This window comes from Pezoporus flaviventris, unplaced genomic scaffold (genome assembly GCF_033815535.1).
Source record: "Pezoporus flaviventris isolate CSIRO_AGI_PZ_B2104156 unplaced genomic scaffold, CSIRO_AGI_Pfla_v1 ptg000001l, whole genome shotgun sequence".
NCBI lineage: Eukaryota > Metazoa > Chordata > Aves > Psittaciformes > Psittacidae > Pezoporus > Pezoporus flaviventris.
This window is the reverse complement of record NW_026892549.1, coordinates 38,305,700-38,326,119: the sequence shown is the minus strand read 5'-3', so window position 1 is coordinate 38,326,119 and position 20,420 is coordinate 38,305,700. Positions and strand designations below refer to the sequence as shown.

General features: G+C 42.1%; 1 protein-coding gene across 5 annotated transcripts in view; it reads left to right on the top strand.

The window, feature by feature from the left end:
* STK39 (serine/threonine kinase 39) overlaps positions 1-20,420 on the top strand; it is a 110,456-nt gene that overhangs the window by 35,128 nt on the left and 54,908 nt on the right. For all 5 annotated transcript variants that reach the window (XR_009743192.1, XR_009743190.1, XM_061452604.1 and 2 more), the window contains exons 6-10: positions 480-589; positions 701-802; positions 992-1,125; positions 4,418-4,466; positions 4,573-4,638. Coding sequence is in view for 3 of the 5 variants with exons in the window: in XM_061452604.1 (XP_061308588.1) it covers positions 480-589; positions 701-802; positions 992-1,125; positions 4,418-4,466; positions 4,573-4,638 (461 nt within the window). In the remaining 2 variants the exon portion in view is untranslated. The remainder of the gene's footprint in view (positions 1-479; positions 590-700; positions 803-991; positions 1,126-4,417; positions 4,467-4,572; positions 4,639-20,420) is intronic.

Here is a 20,420-nt window from a genome sequence, read left to right as displayed (position 1 = left end):
TATTAAATACATGTTGTTGATCACTTTGCTGGTTATTTTTGATTTGTTAAACCTCCATGAGTTTTAAAATTATATATAGTATTCCCTCTTGTTTAAAGTGCTTTCAAATTTGATAGCTATACTGAAGTAGCTCCTTATTTTTGAAGAAAAGCAGATGCAGACCGTTCAAAACTTGGCTCAGAGTGCACATTCAAAAACCTTAGGTGGCAAATGTACTGGAGCCCTTTGTAACCTTATTCAGGAAGACACATACTAGGAGGTTAAACTTGAGGATGTCCTAGTGTAGATCTTCCAGACGAAACTGTACCGTCTCTTCCATAGCATTTCAACAATAATGTGTCATGAAACAAAGGTAAGCTCTGCAATGGAGAGTTACTGTTAGTAGGCCTTTACGAATTGACTTAATTTCTAAAGTGTAAAAGTTTTGCTTTGCTGTTTATAGTTTAACAGATTTTGACTTCTTTTTCCCCCCTTCCCAGATTTTGGTGTTAGTGCATTTTTAGCAACAGGAGGTGACGTTACTCGTAACAAAGTAAGGAAAACGTTTGTTGGTACTCCATGTTGGATGGCCCCTGAAGTAATGGAGCAGGTATTCTTAATTTTAAACAAACCAAAACCCAAAAAACCCCAAACTTTCACTCTTTAATTTCTTGAACTTGAGATATCACTAACCTGTTTTTCTTTTCTGGTTCTATTCCAGGTGCGAGGTTATGACTTCAAGGCTGATATGTGGAGTTTTGGGATAACAGCCATTGAGTTAGCAACAGGAGCAGCACCTTATCACAAATACCCTCCTATGAAAGTAACAGTCACTTTGTATTCTTAATGCTGTTAGCTGTATTAATTCTGCTAGATAGTTACTACTGCTTCATTTCCAATAGCAACTCAAGATGTCTAAATATATGTATTCTGTGTAATATTATTCTCCTTTAATTTCCACATGCTTGGATTTGATTTTGTTTACAGTACCTCTTCTTTGGGTTTACTGTAGGTGCTAATGCTGACACTTCAAAATGACCCTCCCACTTTAGAGACAGGTGTAGAGGACAAGGAGATGATGAAAAAGTATGGCAAGTCCTTTAGAAAACTAATTTCATTATGCCTTCAAAAAGATCCTTCCAAAAGGTAGGTCATTTTTGCCGTGTACAGTAGAATTATTTTTTTTTAAATACACAGGCTACTTAAGTTTCCAGTGTTTAAACACCATGTTTAAGTGTATGATTTGAATTTTGTGAATAGCAGCCTTCAGTCATCTTTGTTTGAGGAGAAGAAATTGCCTCTTAATTGTCATTCAGGTTTTTTTCTTCTTCTGGGTGGTTAACCTGCTTTATTTATTATACTGTTGAATCAAACTCTGATCAAACAAAAGTGCTTGCTCTACATGTTAATCCTCATCTGAGGGAAGGTATAAATCTGGATATTGTGCATAAGTCTAACAAGACTGTTTAGACTGAGCAGAAGGAACTGTTGGTAACCAAACACATCAGTTTCTTGGCCTTTAAAATAAATAAAAAAAAACAACTTTATTTTTATTTTTCTTATTTTGTGACATAAACTTAGTAACTTGGATATTTCCAGAGAAAATTACTTATTAAGAGGTATATATTTTTTTACTGTAAAGTTAGAGGCTCTAAGCTCATGTAGAGTTTTCCTCATGTTTATGTAGTCAATTGCATGTCGTAGTATCTTTATGATTTGTTCTTGCTGTGTTTTGTGAATGAGATAGCCAAGATGATGAAATTTTTGAACAGCTGTTTCAAAACTATTGCTGAGGTCCCAGGTTCCCAGAACAATTAGTTTATTTATCCTTTATTAATTTTTATGCTGACCCATTGTTGTAGGTTTCTTTTGCTGAGGAATTGGAGCAAGCACATTCTAATTAACATTATTTCCTAAGGGTATTTAATGTATCACTTTTTTTTGAAGAGTTTCAGAGCTGGTATTTCTATGGAAAGAGATAGTTCTGAGAGAACGATACTGATTGAGTGTGGGTCTTTTATGGTGGGTATTTATCTTTATTGATGTTGTGCTAGCTTAATCCAGGATGTTGTTGTAGGGAGTCAAGTCAAAAAGGTGACAGCAGCAATACTAGATAAAACTAGGATAATTAAGAAAAAGATTGTGTGGCAACTTCTTTATTCTTGAAATCTTTCACATTCTTCTTTTTTTTTTTTTTTTTTCACTGAGAGGTCATTTGTGTATAGTTTCAGATTCCCAAACCCCTTACAATTGGTGGTTTTAGTAGCAAGTGTTAAGCTTAGCACTGCAGTTAGGCTGTTTACAGATAAGGATGAAATGTGTGACATATAATCAAGCTTCTTTTAGTTTCCAGTGCCCAGCAAGTTTAAGGTTAAGATTAAATTGGTATGCAGACATGAGAAGTTGAGAATTAAAATGGGTTTTCCTTCTCTCCTTGAATACATAGTGCTGAGTTATTTGATCTGTAGTTACCAAATCAGTGTTGAAATACTAGTGTTTAAACTAATTATGCTAATTTATTACACTGAGATTTAAACATGTGCAATAGCTTCATACTTGGGATTGCCTTGAATTGAACAATTAGACCAGATAGGTGCTTAGATCTGTGTGCCAGTTATTCTAACTGAGTAGTGAGTGTCCTTATATTGTGGGGTCATTGCTATTTTTTGTTTCTCCCAATCCAGAATATAATTTTGCATGGAGATGCCTCCATTGATGTTGTATCAATTGTGGAAGAAGTGCCTGTTCTTTGTGGCAAATCTGGGGACTGGGTTTGCACTAATGTTTCAGACCATGATGTTTTTCTTTTTGGGATCTGCATAGGTGTTTCTCTCCAGTGCCAAGGATGCTGCTTACAGTCCTCGGTTGCAATTCATTGCCATGGCCTCTGTGGAAAACAGGCCCAGAGGGCATGTCCAGAGCAGTTCAGAAGTGTCTGGCATAGTTAATGGTAGAGAAATGGAGAATACTAGTTTGAATAAAACTTCGCTAAGGATCAGGCTTTTAACTGTGCATATCCCTGTTACAAGATGTGATGGTACTGGATCACTGAAACTTGTCTTGAAGTTAAGAGTTAATTTGAAATAGGGCTTTAAAATTTTGACCCAAAAGGTGAATGCTCCCCTTTTTGCTCATCCAAGATTTATAGGTGAATTACTGCTAAGCCTCATGGTACTGATTCCACAGTACCACTAATAATAACTCTTTTACTGTAGAGTTTGGTGTTTTGGAGGAGAAAAGAAATACATGCTGTGTGGAACTAGTATGTGTTTCTAAATTGGATGCTTTTAGTTGATGTCGGGAGTTTCATTATTTCTAGTGGGAGTGAGCTGATATGTGCATACACACTACTTAACACTACTTAATATTTCACTTGCTGTTCAGATATGTCCTTGGAGAAATAAGATAGTTCAAATTTCTTTTTTTTCTCTTGAGACCAAAATTTTCCAGATTTCAACTTCCCATTGTCTTACCTAGTTTGTACTATATCCAGTCTCTTGCTCTAATTCAAATTGGAAACTATAGCAGATGTTGCTTCTGTGCATTTAGAAATAATGACTCCTGGAGATTTTGGTTTCCCTAAATTTAGCTGTGTCAAAATTACTCTTGGCTGTGGGGGTATGGGCTCCTAATGAAAAGAGCCTGGAGGATTTTATTTCATCCCAGGAGATGCTTTGCTTTCTCTTCAGAGTCAGCTTCAGTACTAGAGTCTGCCTTTGCCTAGATAAGTAGTTTTTTAGATCCCTGAAGCTAGGAGAGACAAGTCCTGCTGTTTGAATTTGGTAGCTGTGAGATTGTGGTTATCTGTTGAAAATGTCAAAAATCCTAAATTTGGCAATGATAGGAAGAAAAAGACTTAAGCAGAACTGCAAGTAAATATGAAATGCCTGGGCTGCTTTGTTTTTTTTATTTGTCAGTTTGGGTGGAAGATGCTCCTGATGACTTTCTGTTTGGTTTATGCATCATACTGATAGTGTCAGTATAGTTTTTTTGTGAATGCCTGCTGACATCAACAAAGTATAAAAGAATGCTGGTATCAGGTATTGGTACTGCTGTTTGGAAAATGTAATTATTCTTTTATTGCTGTGGAGCAAAGCTCGGTTGCATCCATAGGGTCTCCGTGGGGCAGAACGTAATACCTGATTATGTTTTTATTTGTTTTAAGGATAAAATACATTTCTGTTGAAAGAAAAAGGGGGGAAATTGGCAACTTAGAGGCTGATTTTTATTTTTTTTTGTATTTTTGCCGTAGAGAGGCTTATTTTTTTCGTATATGGTGAGTATGTGTGAATTAATTCAGTAGCTATTTGTCATTCATTCCCCATTCATACAGTACTAATTCAAAAGTGTTAGAGACGTACCATTTAACTAACGTCTTGTACTGTATTCACTGAGAGGGGTCTTTGTTTTCTGTTCTAATTTATTATTGATCTTTCAGGCCCACAGCAGCAGAACTTTTAAAATGCAAATTTTTCCAGAAAGCCAAGGTAAAACGTTTAACCCTACAAGTAAATTTTGCTCTGCCTTAAAATCTACATGAAATTTCTTCTTGCCTTGTATTGATTTTTAACTTACCAAATGTTGGTTTTGCAGAATAGAGAATACCTGATTGAAAAGCTTCTCACTAGAACGCCTAATATAGCACAGAGGGCAAAAAAGGTGAGTGTACTTGCATCTTTTTTTTTCTTGATTGGTATGCAAGAGAAAGCAACTCATGAGTTGTCTTACATCTTACTTGACTGATTGAGATGTTCTCTTGGGCAGTCCTTCAGAGGTAGTGACTGTTGAATTAATGGTTTCTGCAGCCTAGCTTTCTTCAAGAAGCCCTGGGGCATTTTGACTTCCTTTCTGGCCTTGCCAAATGATACATGGGATTTGTCATCATACATGATACTTTTTTTCCCCCTTCTCTTCTAGAAAGCTATAGGGAAAAGGTTGTGCAAATAAAAGTGAACTGTGAGCCTATAGGCTCATGTCTTCATTGATCACCTAGAGAAAACAAAGATACGATATATGGTGTTTACTGACAACTGCCTGGTTCTTTGGATTATTTTGAATGTGATGCTCAAATACATGGAAGTCAGGCCCAAACTCTGCAAGAGTGCTGCCGAGTTATTCAGACCACTGCAGCCTTATCCCACAGGAGATGGAGTGAAATGCATAGCTGTAGCATATGCTGGTATTTCTTTGATGCTTTTGGCATCTATAGATCACAAAAGGAACTATTTCAGCCTTTTGTTGGCACATCAGTTAGGCTTCATTTACCTGGATTGGCACTTGTAAGATTTTCTTTTCTCTTTGTGAATATTGGCTTGGCATAATTCTACAGCACTGAAATGCTCCTTACAGCTGGTGGCTCGTACTTGGGGAGAGACTGTCAGCAAGATCTGAATGCTTTCGGTTCCTTCTTATCTTCTTTTAGATGGAAGTAATTTGGGAAGACAGTGGCAATGATGGGGCTTTGTGTGAGGTTGGAGTAGAAAGCTGGAATGAGAGGGTGTGTAGAAGGAGTAGCATGCTGAGCCGGTTAGCATCTGCTAGGCACAGGAAGTGTAGGAGTAGTTCAGCTGTTCAGCCATGTGGTGGCAGCAATGCCCACAGAAAAAAAATACCTAGGGGAAGAGTCATAGTTGCTTGCTTTTCATTTTATATCTTGGGCTATACCGGAGTAATTTAGGCATGTTCTAGTACCAGCTAGGTTTCTGATGGAGCATGTGCCTCGTAAGATTTGTCTCCCAGCTGCATCTCCCAATCAGTTTTAGGGACTGCATGTTAACTCATACATACCTGTATGTGTACTTCCTTCTTTAAATAACTTGGCATTTGGAATTGCAGGAGTGCACAGTAGCCTCCCATAAACCACCAGAAATAGTTTTCTGGCTGAATTCTTGAAAAGTCTTAATAAATCAAGACTGTGCTAGAAGCAAATTAGGGGGTCTTTTAATTACAGCATAAATGGAAACAATATTTAGGTCTTAGCTAGTGAAAATTCTAAAAATAGTTATTTTTTAAAAGGACACAATATTAACATTCATCAGGGGTTTAGAATTTAGTTCACTTGTTACAGCTTTGCATGTAGCTGCTGTTTTAAGACGCTATAAAATATAAATGTATGTTAATTTTGAAACTGCAGAGGTTTATTTAAAAAAGCTTATGTAAGTAGAGTTTGTTTGTTCAAACATGAACATGTGAGATATCTAAGATGACACTCGTGGAAGAAGTAACCCTTGTAATGAAAAAAAGAATGTCACTAGGGCAAGAGATAGGAAGGAGTTGATGTCATTGCTGCTTACATTATCTTGTGTAGCACTTGGTGTGAAATGCCTGTAATTAACGATGTGTAGCACCACTGCTTGCACAGATGTCACATCTGCTCTGCAGTAATTAAATTTTTCTTGCATTTACGACATGTATTAAGTATTTTGCCTTGTTGCCCAGAACTCCAGCCTCAGTTTAGTTTTAACTTCAGTTTTGTCTGACATAGTAGCGTAACATGTTTAGTTGTTTCATTTGTGATTAGAATTGCTATATTGAAATAGATGAAATCTGAAACAGCTTCCAGAATTCTACTGTCAGTTTTGAAATCTTGTCACACTGCAATATTAATTATAATGGGTTCAAACTTACAAAGAGGAAGTTCAGGTTAGATATAAGGAGGAAGTTCTTTATTGTGAAGGTGGTGAGGCACTGGAATGGGTTGCCCAAGTAAGTTGTGAGTACTCCAACCCTGGCAGTGTTCAAGGCCAGGTTGGACAGAGCCTTGGGTGAGACGGTTTAGTGTGAGGTGTCCCTGCCCATGGCAGGGGGGTTGGAACTGGATGATCTTAAGGTCCTTTCCAACCCTAACTATTCTATGTTTCTATGATTCTAACTGTAAGTACTCCATATGACAAAGACCCTGGGTCAATTCTGTGGTTTTATAATCCTGTTTCTTTAATTCTGAAAATCTCCTGCATGACTGCCACTTCTCAACAGGGAAAACCTGTACCTGCATTTCATTTTATTGCTGTCTGAAATGCTGCTAGGAAAACAAAAACAAACCAAAACCCAATTGAGTAATAATTGGGCCTGAATTCTATTTTTGAGAGCTGGTATTGCTGTATCCTGTTATAAGCTGTTTGGAGCTCAGAATTGTAAGTTACTGGGGAAAAACCTGTGACATCTTGAAGAGATGATTAGTGTGAGTGATACCACCTTTTATTAAAACTTAAGTAAAATACCCTTACCTACTGATGGGTTGGAATTCTAGCTCTGCAAATGGCTAATTAGGGAAATCATCATGTTACTTTATAGAAGAAACTAACGGTGTCCTCCATTTAATGAGGAAAATATCATTAGATTCCATATTTCTTGGGCAGCTCTAGCAGCATGATTACACCTCAGCAAGACATACATATGCAGCACTTCCTTGTTTCAGTAATGGATTTAATCTGATACATGCACCTTGCTAATAACGGGTCTTCTTACAATTGGACTCCAGACTTTATAAATAGCAGAGCTGTTTGATTAATGTATATTCATTGCTGTGATTCTTTACACTTTAAGAAATACTTATTTTGTTAATGCTGATGTAGAAAGAGAAGGTATGTGTGCTATACTGGAATGCTTTTTATGGAAAACAGCAGCTGAACTGTAACCGTGTATTTGTCAAGGCTTTGCAGGTATCACAGTATCACAGTATGCTAGAGATTGGAAGGGACTTCAAAAGATCATCTAGTCCAATCCCCCTGCCGGAGCAGGAACACCTAGATAATGTTACACAGGAATGTGTCCAGGCGAGTTTTGAATGTCTCCAGGGAAGGAGACTCCACAACCTCCCTGGGCAGCCTGTTCCAGTGTTCCGTCACCCTCACTGAGAAGAAGTTTCTTCTCAAGTTTTAAGTGGAACCTCTTGTGTTCCAGTTTGTACCCATTACCCCTTGTCCTATCATTGTTTGCCACTGAGTAGAGCCTGGCTCCATCCTCGTGACACTCCCCCTTTATATATATATATACACTAATAAGGTCACCCCTCAGTCTCCTCTTCTCCAAACTATAGAGACCCAGGTCCCTCAGTCTTTCCTCATAAGGGAGATGCTCCACTCCCTTAATCATCTTAGTTGCCCTGCGCTGGACTCTCTCCAGCAGGTCCCTGTCCTTCTTGAGCTGAAGGGCCCAGAACTGGACACAATATTCCAGATGGGGTCTCACCAGGGCAGAGTAGAGGGGAAGGAGGACCTCTCTCGACCTACTAACCATCCCCCTTCTAATACACCCCAGGATGCCATTGGCCTTCTTGGCCACAAGGGCACAGTGTTGGCTCATGGTCATCCTGTCATCCACTAGGACCCCCAGGTCCCTCTCCCCTACACTGCTCTAACAGGTCGTTCCCCAACCTATACTGGAACCTGGGGTTGTTCCTGCCCAGATGCAGGACTCTACACTTTCCCTTGTTATATTTCATCAAGTTATTCCCTGCCCAACTCTCCAGCCTGTCCAGGTCTCGCTGGATGGCAGCACAGCCTTCTGGCGTGTCAGCCACTCCTCCCAGCTTAGTGTCATCAGCAAACCTGCTGATAGTACACTCGATTCCCTCATCTAAATCGTTGATGAATATATTAAATAATACTGGTCCCAGTACTGACCCTTGAGGCACTCCACTAGTTACAGGCCTCCAACTAGACTCCGCCCCATAGACTACAACTCTCTGGCTTCTCTCCTTCAGCCAGTTCGCAGTCCACCTCACTACCTGATCATCCAGACCACACTTCCTCAATTTAGCTGTGAGGATGCTGTGGGAGACTGTGTCAAATGCTTTGCTGAAGTCAAGGTAGACCACATCCAACTCTCTGCCATCATCCATCCACCGTGTTACTTCCTCATAAAAGGCTAAGAGATTGGTCAAACATGATTTCCCCCTGGTGAAGCCATGTTGACTGCCCCTCATAACCCTCTTATCCTTGATATGCCTTAAGATGGCACCAAGGATAAGGTGTTCCATCACTTTCCCAGGGATGGAGGTGAGGCTGACCGGTCTGTAGTTACCCGGGTCCTCCTTCTTGCCCTTTTTGAAGACTGGAGTGACATTTGCTTTCCTCCAGTCCTCAGGCACCTCTCCCGTTTCCCAAGACTTGGTAAAGATGATGGAGAGTGGTCTAGCAATGACTTCCGCCAGTTCCCTCAGCACCTGCGGGTGCATCCCATCTGGACCCATGGATTTATGGATGTCCAGGTTGCTCAACTGGTCTCTAACCTATTCCTCATCGACTAAGGCAAACTGCTCCATGGACCTGACTTCATCTGAGGTCTCAGGGGTACAGGGCTCTTCAGGACTGCCTGCAGCAGAGTAGACAGAGACAAAGAAGGCATTCAGTAACTCTGCCATCTCTGTATCTTCTGTCACCAGGGCACCCATCCCGTTCATCAGTGGGCCTACATTGCCTCTGGTGTTAGTTTTATCTGCCATGTATTTGAAAAAGCTCTTTTTGCTGTCCTTGACCCTTCTCGCCAGGTTTAATTCTAAGGAGGCCTTAGTCATCCTAGCTGCCTTCCTACATCCTCTAGCAGCAGCCTTATATTCCTCCCAAGTGGCCAGCCCCTCCTTCCATGACCTGTAAACTCTCCTCTTCCACTTGAGCGTACCCAGCAATTCCCTATTTAGCCACGCAGGTCTCTTGGCCCTCTTCCTTGACTTCCTATGTGTCGGGATGCTCCGATCTTGAGCTCGGAAAAAGCAATCCTTGAATGCCAGCCAACTATCTTGGGCCCCTTTACCTTCAAACAGCCTTGCCCATGGGATTTCCCCTAGCAATTGCTTGAAAAGGCCAAAGTTTGCCCTGCTAAAGTCCAGGGTTGCAATTCTACTTGGTATTCTACTAGTCCTACCACACAAGATCCTGAACTCCACCATCTCGTGGTTGCTGCAACCAAGGCAGCCCTCAACCCTTACTGCTTCGACCAGACCCTCCTTGTTAGTGAGGATGAGATCCAGCAGCGCTCCTCTCCTGGTTGGCTCATCCACCATTTGCAGGAGGAAGTTATCATCCATAACTGGAGGAACCTCCTGGACTGCGGCTGGGTTGCCGAGTGGTCCTTCCAGCAAACATCAGGGAAGTTAAAATCCCCCACGACGACCACAGCCTGTGACTGTGAGGCCGCTCTCAGCTGCCTGTAGAAGGCCTCGTCAACTTCCTCACCCTGATCTGGTGGTCTGTAACAGACACCCACAACAGTATCCCCCCCTGCCAGCCTGCCCCTTAATTCTCACCCACAGACTCTCAACTCGCTTGTCATCTGTCCCTGGACAGAACTCAGTGCACTGTAGTTGCTCCCGCACATAAAGAGAAACCCCACCACCCCTCCTGGCTGGCCTGTCTTTTCTGAAAAGGACATAGCCCTCCATGACTATATTCCAGTCATGTGAGCTGTCCCACCACGTCTCTGTAATTGCCACCAGATCATAGTCTCCTGACTTAACACAGGCTTCCAACTCCTCCTGCTTATTTCCCATGCTGCGCGCATTGGTGTACAGGCATTTCAGGGAGCGAGCTGAGCACACCGATTTCACCCTAGGATTATAGGAGGCCTCCCAGTCTTCATCAATTCTGGAGCGCCGCCCCACTGGGGCAAGCCCAGCTACAACCCCATCCCCTTCGAATCTAGTTTAAAGCTCTCCAAATGAGCCCTGCTAATTCGTGCCCCAGCATCCTTTTGCCTCTGTGAGACAAACCTTTGCCATTTGTCATTGTCCAGAATGGTGCCCTATAAAACCAGCCGTTATCAAAGAATCCAAAGCCCTGCCTGTAGCGCCAGTCTCGAAGCCAATCGTTTATGGACTGAATCTTCCCATTCCTTCCCACATCATCAGTGGAAGATGGAAGGAGTGAGGAGAAGATCACTTGAGCCCCAGACTCTTTCACCATCCGCCCCAAGGCCCTGTAGTCTTTCTTCATCCCCCTCAGACTGTGGGAAGCAGCTTCCCCCTCACCTGTCTGGAAGACCAGCAGTGGGTAGTAGTCTGTCGGGTGTACCAGGTTGGGGAGCACCCTTGTGATATCCCTGATCTGGGCTCCAGGCAGACTACACACTTCCCTATGATGAGGGTCAACTCTGCATATCGGGCCCTCTGTTCCTCTCAGAAGGTAGGAGGCTCCTCCTTGCAGAGGATTGTTTGGTTTACCCAGAACACTGCTACAAATGAAACAAAAATAGTGCAACTGTTTTTAGGTTGTTGGCTGTTACTACAAAAAATAGAGGAGAAATTGGCATTCCAACCATGGAGTCTTTTTTTTTCGTATTTATTTATTATTGTTTTTAGGATGTTTTTGGAAGTAAAACTTAATGCAAACACTTTTCTATTAAAATGTAAATTTGACAAAAGTTCCTATAATCAGAAAGCAGTGCCTAAGTTAGTGGGTCTTAGAAGTGAAAAGTGTTCTAAAGGGCAGACACATGCAGTTGTACCAGCTTTGTTTTAACATTTCCGATAAATGAGAAAGATTGCTGTCACGATTTCTGCCAGCATGCAGTTGTGCCAAAAGATTCAGGGAACTGGATGTGGTAGATTGACTTGTCCATCCTTTCTTTCATAGGGGGATTTTATGATTTGTATACGTTTGTGAGGTTGAATTTTGTGCCATCTCAAATGCAGCAAATCTAGTACGGAATAGATGAGCTTTAAAACGAACTATGGAGTAGTTGGCTCAGTTGAGTGTCTTTTGTACTTCAGATGGTCATAAGCCTTTCTACACTAAATTGTGTTGCTTGTTATGGCAGGGTTTAAAAACTCATGCATGATTCATCTTAATCATTAACAAGCAACCCTCTTCTGTATTGGGTAGTGTTCTATGGTTCATAGGCTACTATGGTTTAACTTCAGAATTCATTTGTGTTGTGATTGAGTCACTGTCTCTCAGTGTAACAGCACTGATCTGCTCATTAGCTAATAGTGTATTTGTGACCTCTTGACTTTTTCAGAAATGTCTACAACATGGGCGAACAGGAGGTTGGTGTATAATGAGAACTTCTCTGATTAGAACAGTAGTTTTAAATATTTGGCATTTAACCGAGCTATTGAAATGATCAGTACTGGAGGAGGGTTTTGTTACTGTGAAATACCAGTGTAAGGTGTTCTTAAAGGTGCTCTTGAATGACTCCTGGTTAAAGAATCAAGACATGGTAAAGAAAGACCAGGCACACATGATGCTGATGGTATATTCTATGATCAGGAAGTAAGTCTTGTAACTCACCAGAAGATAATCCTATCTTATTGTCCTGTTTTTAAATGATTTGGGTTTCTGTCTGTTGCTGAGAGTGTGCATGAAGGTGCTGGTTTTACCTGCTTGCTTTCTAAGAAATGAAGTCTCAAATGCTTCACTCAAATGACATCCTAAGCCAGATTGCCTGTCATGGATTTGAAACAGTGTCTGTCCTAAGTGGAAAGTGACTCAGTAGAATTAGTTGATACTAAATCTGTTCCCAGTCTATAAGCTGTGACAGTATTTTGTCAATGTAGACAGCCACAGCTGGCTTGCTAGGGTCACCTTAGCATCATGAGGTTTCCTACTGTGCTGTCTTGAGTGAGGTGGTAGAAGAAGCCTTTCTGCCTGTCTTTGTTCATAAAGGTAAAGAGGAGTCCTGGGAGGATGTGGAAGTGTGTGTTACTCGTGATTTTGTACTTTTTTGGGAAGTTTGTCAGGAAGGTCATGCGAGGAAATGAATTGCAAAGAAGATTCTGTGAATGCAGGGTGGCTTAGAAGCAGTGTTGCCGTCTGTTATAGCTATGTGAGAATTTTTGCTTTCGTATGGGAAAGTTAAAGATTTATCTTCCTAGTTCTAAAAAAAGAATAAAATTGAAGGGAGGGAAAAGAAAAGGCAAACTTAGGCCCAACACTGAAGAAAATGAGAAGTTAAATACATTTTCCTGGTTAGACCTTGTGAAGCTTTTAAAAGTACAGCATACACAAAAAGAAAATAGATGTCATTTGTTTTGACACTCATCCTTCCCGCACTTGTGCTTGATACAGGCGATATTCTTGAAGTTTGTGGGAAGAACTACAAGAGAAATACAGGTGAAGCAGGACATTCTTGAGACTGTGGTACCCAGTGGTATTACAGGGGACTTGGTTTAGCTGAAAAGTGCTCTTGGCTCATGAAGTTAAAATTATGGCTGGAGTTGAAAGCTTCAGGGTTTTAGTCGGAGCAGGTAGTTTGAGGCTAGCAAAGCACATAGATGGATTGGGCAGTAATAGTCTGTGTGCAGGGTCCAGTTTCTGTTTAGCCCTGAAAAGCAGCCCCACGAGAAATTTATTGAAACTGTGCATCTGCAGGTAAACGTTGAGTTACGCAGTACAAGAAGTGAAAGGGGAAAAGAGATGTGTGCATCCCAGCTGTGCTGCGTGGCACTCACAGTCAGCAGAGGGCAGCCGCATCTCACCGCTGTGCGAGAGCAGAGCTGCCGCTCACACAGAGAGCACCGCTGTGAGTGAGGAGGCTCTAGATCTGTCGTTTCACGTGTTGTAGCCCGGTTGAATGCATGCTGCTGCTTGTTACCTGACATGTAAACATTGGGGTTTTATAAACTTGGACTTAATAAAAAAAAAGTCCATTATTTTCATGTTCATTTGCAATTCTTTTGGAGAATTACAGCCAAATTTTCATTGGTTGCCTTAATTTTTTTAAAAATGACTTAAATAAGTTTAGGTCTCCTTAAAATCTGTGTGCAATGGAGGGTGTTTATTACAGTAATTTCTTTTACGTGAAACCTTGCAGAAAACAGAAAGGACTAGAGAGCCCTGGGGGAGGTGGCTAGGGGCTCTGGAGCTCAGATAGTCTTTTTATCAATTCTCCAGGATACAGGGGAGGACCTAAAAAAAGCTAGGAGGATTAGCCAGGTTAATAACTGGTTAAAAGGGTGGTGTCATAGTCAGGGGTTTGGGTTCCTTGAACACGGGACCCAAGTTTGTAGGCCAGGTCTAGTGGGGGCTGGTGGAGCTGGTCTGATAAAGAAGGGAAAGAGCAGTTTTGGTAGGAGGCTTGCCAGACTGGTCAAGGAGGCTTTAAACTAGATGTGCTGGGGGAGGAGGGCATCATTCCATCCCAACACACCCAGTCAGTTGCCAGCACCTACAATAAATGCTCAGTGCAATGCAGAGATATCCCAACGACTCCAGCCAATAAGCTGGCCTCAGTTGGAGCTCGGCTCAGATGCCTCTCTACAAATGCCTGTAGCATGGGGAACAAACAAGAGGAATTAGAGATGTGTGCACATCTACAGGGGTATGATATAATAGGCATTGCAGAAACATGGTGGGATGGCTCCTATGACTGGAGTGTTGGAATGGAAGGTTACAGGCTCTTTAGGAAAGACAGGCCTGGCAGGCGGGGAGGGGGAGTTGCCCTTTATGTTAGGGATAGGCTGGAGAGTATGGAACTCTGTCTGGGGACAGGTGAGCAGTCCACAGAGAGTTTGTGAGTCAGGGTTAAAGGGAATACAGCTATGGGAGACATTGCTGTGGGGGTCTGTTACAGACCGCCTGATCAAGGAGAACCTGCGGATGAAGCACTCTATAGACAGATAGGAAAAGCCTCACGCTCGCAGGCCCTTGTTCTCATGGGTGACTTAAACCACCCTGACATCTGTTGGAAGGACAGTACGGCCCGGCACAAGCAACCCAGGAGGTTCCTCGATTGTGTGGAAGACAACTTCCTTCTACAAGTAATAGAGGAGCCGACAAGGAGAGGTGCCATGCTTGACCTCGTGCTCACCAACAGGGAAGGGCTCGTTGGAAATGTGACGCTCCAGGGCAGCCTTGGATGCAGCGATCACGAGATGCTTGAATTTGAGATCCTCAGGACAGTGAGAAGAGTGTGCAGCAAGCTCACTGCCCTGGACTTCAAAAGAGCAGACTTTGGCCTCTTCAGGAACCTGCTTAGTAAGGTTCCATGGGATACAGTCCTAGAGGGCAGGGGGGCCCAAGACTCTTGGTTGATGTTCAAGTACACCTGCTACAAACTCAGGAGTGTTGCATCCCAACTGGAAGGAAGTGCAGCAGGAGGGCCAGGAGACCTCCTTGGATGGATAAGGAGCTCCTGAGGAAAATTCAAATGAAAAAAGAGGCTTATAATAAGTGGAAGCAAGGACAGGTGGCCTGGGAAGAGTACAGGGATGTTGTCTGGGAAGCTAGGGACCGGTTAGGAAAGCTAAGGCCCAGTTAGAATTAAACTTGGCTAGGGATATTAAGGATAACAGGAAGGGATTCTACAGGTACATAGCAAATACAAAACAGACTAGGGAGAATGTACGCCCCCTCAGGAAGCTCTCGGTAGAACTGGCTACACAGGATTTGGAGAAGGCTGAGGTTCTGAACGACTTCTTTGCCTCGGTCTTCACTGGCAAAGGCTCTGACCACACCACCCAAGTCTTGGAAGGCAGACGCAGGGACTGTGAGAATGAAGACCTTGGGCCCACTGTAGGAGAGGATCTGGTTCGAGACCATCTTAAAAATCTGAATGTGCACAAGTCCATGGGTCCTGATGAAATCCATCCGTGGGTCCTGAAGGAGCTGGTGAATGAAGTTGCTAAGCGGCTGGCCATCATATTTAGGAAATCATGGCAGTCAGGTGAAGTTCCTGACGACTGGAAAAAGGGAAATATAACCCCCATTTTCAAGAAGGGGAAAATGGATGACCCAGGGAATTAGAGACCACTCAGTCTCACCTCTGTGTCTGGCAAAATCTTGGAGCAGATTCTCCTGGATGGCATGCTAAGGCAGATGAATATCAACAAGGTGCTTGGTGACAGCCAGCATGGCTTCGCTAAGGGGAAATCCTGCCTGACCAATTTGGTGGCCTTCTATGATGGGGCTACAGAAGTGATGGACAGGGGTAGAGCAGTTGATGTCATCTACCTGGACTTGTGTAAAGTGTTTGACACTGTCCCACACGACATCCTTGTCTCTAAGCTGGAGAGACATCAATTTGACGGATGGTCCACTCGGTGGATAAAGAACTGACTGGATGGCCGCAGGCAAAGAGTTGTGGTCAATGGCTCAATGTCCAGCTGGAGACCAGTAACGAGTGGTGTCCCTCAGGGATCGGTGTTGGGACCAGTCTTGTTCAACATCTTTGTCGCTGACATGGACAGTGGGATTGAGTGTGCCCTCAGCAAGTTTGCCGATGACACCAAGCTGTGTGGTTCGGTTGATACCCTGGAGGGAAGGAATGCCATCCAGAGGGACCTTGACACGCTTGTGAGGTGGGCTGATGCCAACCTCATGAAGTTTAACCATGCCAAGTGCAAGATCCTACACCTGGGTTGGAGCAATCCCAGGCACAGCTACAGGTTGGGCAGAGAAGAGATTCGGAGCAGCCCTGAAGAGAAGGACTTGGGGGTGTTGGTTGATGAGAAAATGAACATGAGCTGGCAGTGTGCGCTTGCAGCCCAGAAAGCCAACTGTATCCTGGGCTGCATCAAAAGGAGCGTGACCAGCAGGTCAAAGGAGGTGATCCTGCCCCTCTACTCTGCTCTCATGAGACCTCACCTGGAGTATTGTGTGGAGTTCTGGTGTCCCCAACATAAAAAGGACATGGAACTGTTGGAACATGTCCAGAGGAGGGCCACAAGGATGATCAGGGGACTGGAGCCCCTCCCGTGTGAAGACAGGCTGAGGAAGTTGGGGCTATTGAGCCTGGAGAAGAGAAGCCTGCGTGGAGACCTCATAGCAGCCTTCCAGTATCTGAAGGGGGCCTATAGGGATGCTGAGGAGGGACTCTTCATTAGAGACTGTAGTGACAGGACAAGGGGTAATGGGCTCAAACTTAAACAGGGGAAGTTTAGATTGGATATAAGGAGGAAATTCTTTCCTGTGAGGGTGATGAGGCACTGGAATGGGTTGCCCAGGGAAGTTGTGAATGTTCCATCCCTGGCAGTGTTTAAGAACAGGTTGGACAAGGCCTTGGGTGATATAATTTAACATGAGGTGTCCCTGCCCACAGCAGGGGTATTGGAATTAGATGATCTTAAGGTCCTTTCCAACCCTAACTATTCTATGATCCTCTAATGGAGGGTGTTTATTACAGTAATTTCTTTTACGTGAAGCCTTGCAGAAAATGGAAAAGGGGAGAAACAAGAATTTCACCTTGAAGTGGTATTTTCAAGCTTTTGAGTCTGAAAGTAAGTGAAAATCACAGTATTTGATGATCATGAATTTTACGGTAGTAGACTGTTTCCTTAAATTCTCTTCAACGTGACCACATTGCTGGCAGTGAAACCCACCTTATAAGGAGTCTTCTACTGCTGTGTAATGAAAGCTGTACATGAGGCTGTATTTGTTTTCTTTTTGCCTCTGGTCATTTTAAGCAAGTAAAGAACTTGGATGATAGAAAAGGGTGATGAAACTGGAAAATGTCAGTTATAAAAGGAGGATCTTGTGATCCCTCTAACAGAAAGCCTTTTAGTAGTGATTTATCATTGTGTTGCCCATTCACCTGAGCAGCCAGGAAAGATAACGAGGTCTGATCTTTATCTTTCTTGTTCAGCTTTCAGAGTACCAAGTTACTTTGCCAACTTGCTGTGGTTTTGTTTGGCTTCCTTTGATTTCTACAGGTACCTTCTTGGCCTTAGCACCTTAATTTGACTTGTGGGGTGGAAGGGACCAGGCAGGAAGAAGAAAGAGGGTATAAAAGAGTCTCTGTCTGCCTGTATGTATTAGCCATCAGGTCATGCCTTATAGCCCATTTGGGATTCCTTTTTTTGTTTGAAGTGTTACTTTAGAGAAACAATGCAACTCTGCACAATTAATTGAAAACATCCTCCTTAGCACAGGTACACATTCATGCCTGAAAGAGCTATTATTAAAATGTGAATGAACAAATTACTTTCAGTTAATAACATTCAGTAATGAAATCTGTGTTGTGGAACTCCTTAATGGAGAAATAATGTCTGAAAACCAAAATTTATACTGGATTGCTCAACCTGCATGTTTGCTACTGAGATTTCTGCAAAACACTGCAATTTCTCAAAACAAAATTGTGTTCAAATGTTGGACTCAGACTGGAGCAGAAATAATAAGTATGTTGCGGTATTTATGTAGAAACTCATAGTTTTGGAAGGCAGAATTAGGAGTGTAGGGAATTACCTGCACTTGTTTACAAGATGTTTAGGTGACAAAATAGTGTCTCTAGTTTGTGCTGCTACATTTTTCTGTCCCTCAGCAGCATTATCCCAATAAGAGAAGACTCCATGAAAAAGTGAAACGAGGAGGGCTTTGGAAAGTGAATCCCCCAGAGTGGGTGTGGAGTTGATACACTGAGCATCTATACCCGTTTTTCAGTACTTTCTGTAGAGGAATCTGCTCCCTCCGCCCCTCTATTGAGGCTTTAATGGCTTATTTTTTCTCTCACTGATTGCTCCACTGTATTCCCTTTCTAAACTAGGAGTGTGGGTGAGATTTCATGGCAGTCTTCTTAATCGATGGCCCTGAATCTCGGGTGTCACACTTATCATCATGATGCTGTTTGTGTTTGGCTTATAAAACAAACCAACATTATAAAGATTTGAAGCAAATGGTCTTTTTTTTAAACAGATTTCTGTTCTTTGACTTCTGCTGTGTTATCCCTTAAAAAAGGGTGCTCTTCAAGAGCACATAGAGAGAGCTGAAAAAGTCCTATTCAATGCAGAATTATCCATCTCCTTTATGCAGTACTATTTCATGAAAGAAAATGTAATGATGTTGCATTTCTTGACTTTAAGTTACCGGTGTAATTGATTCCAGTAGTGAGTAGAAGTGGTAATTTATACAAAAACGGTGAAGATTCTTGTATTTCTGATTCTTATGACCTGAGCGCTCTTTCAGGTTTTGCAATACTTTGGTGCTGCATTAAGGAAGAAGCAGATATTTGCAGGTTTGCATCAGTGACTCAGTTTTTCCATATTGACTTATTTCATTGAAGGCAATGATAAATGTTCCGTAAGCATGACATTGCATACTTCAGAGCAAACAATAAAAAGCTGTTTCGGAAGAGTGTGCTGGATAGCTGTGAATATGTATTTTAGTTTCAGCAGAGACTCAGTTTAATTTTTTTGAAGAAAATTATTGAGAGATCAAAACATGATTTATGAAAGCTTGACCCCAAAATACATTAAATGTTTTTGGCTATTATTCTAATATGATTTTTTCAATGGAATGATAGTTTCTCTCAGAGTTGCTATTGTTTGCAGACTCCAGTTGCATTTGACTTGGAACTGAAGAACTCGGTGCTGACTTGGAATTGAAGGATTTGATATTACTGTGTCTCTTAGTGAGATAAGTTGCATATACAAGAATATCATCTACTCTTGCTTTTACTGACTCAGGATATACCACCTGAAGTGCTAATGACTCCTCAGGTTCTCCCATAGGAAGGTCACCTTGAAATACTGAAATTCAGGCCCTTCAGACTGGGGCATGGGAGACGTGTACACCAAATAATGTGTTTGATTCCTTGGAGCTTCCTTGTGTTCTTCAGTCAGAAAGTTCTGTTGTTTCACATAGGGAATATACATCCTGGCAATGTCTTCAGGGCATTTTCAGGAACTGCAAAGCTTTAAATCATCTGTGTCCTGTCAGTCAGTAATTTGGACAAAATCTAAGTGTGCATGTACGACGTAGAGAAACAGTAATAATTGATTTGCTGTGGAGTGTGAGCTTTTGTGAATCTCCAGAATTCATGACCAACCTTACCTGTTCATTTCTGCATACATGATTTTCCTCCCCTCCACTCTCCAGGAAGGTTTCTGTGGCGTATGGTTGTAGCCAGTGAAACAGAGCATTTTAGTCTCTTCATACCATAAAAGGTGTAATGCAACAAACCTCTGCAGTTCTTGCAAAGGGAAGTGGCTTACAAGCAATGGCTTGCATATCTAAATTTTTATTACGAAATCGGAGTTTAAGACTAATGTCTAGTCCTGAAAGGCTAGTTGTGATTATCCCAGAACATAGTTTCTATGCCAGATTAAATTCTTACTGTAAAAGCCACAAAAAAACCCCAAATCAACCAAACAAAACAAACACCACCAACGGTCAAAAACCAAACACACAAAAAAGGCAAAAAGGCAAGAAAAAACTATTGTTTCTGCATATGAATATGAAACACTTAAAGTTCTGTCTAACTTCTTTTCCAAGTAGGATTAAAACAAAGAAAGGCTAATGAGAAAGTTTTTGTTTTTCAGTTTTTTTTCCCCCAGACTCATATTTGCAGTATACAGAGCAGCTTAAGAGGAGGGGGTGCTAACACCCAATTACTGTGGTATTTTAACACCTTTCGAGTTCTGCAAGGCAGGTATGCCAGGGTGTTATTTTAGAAAGGTAGTGGTACATCCTTTTAATAACAATAGTCTGCATAAGTCATGGTTGGGAAAAAGCAAGGTTCCCAATTGCATAATGCATATTCAGGTTTGTAGAATTTTTGTGGCTTGTATCAGA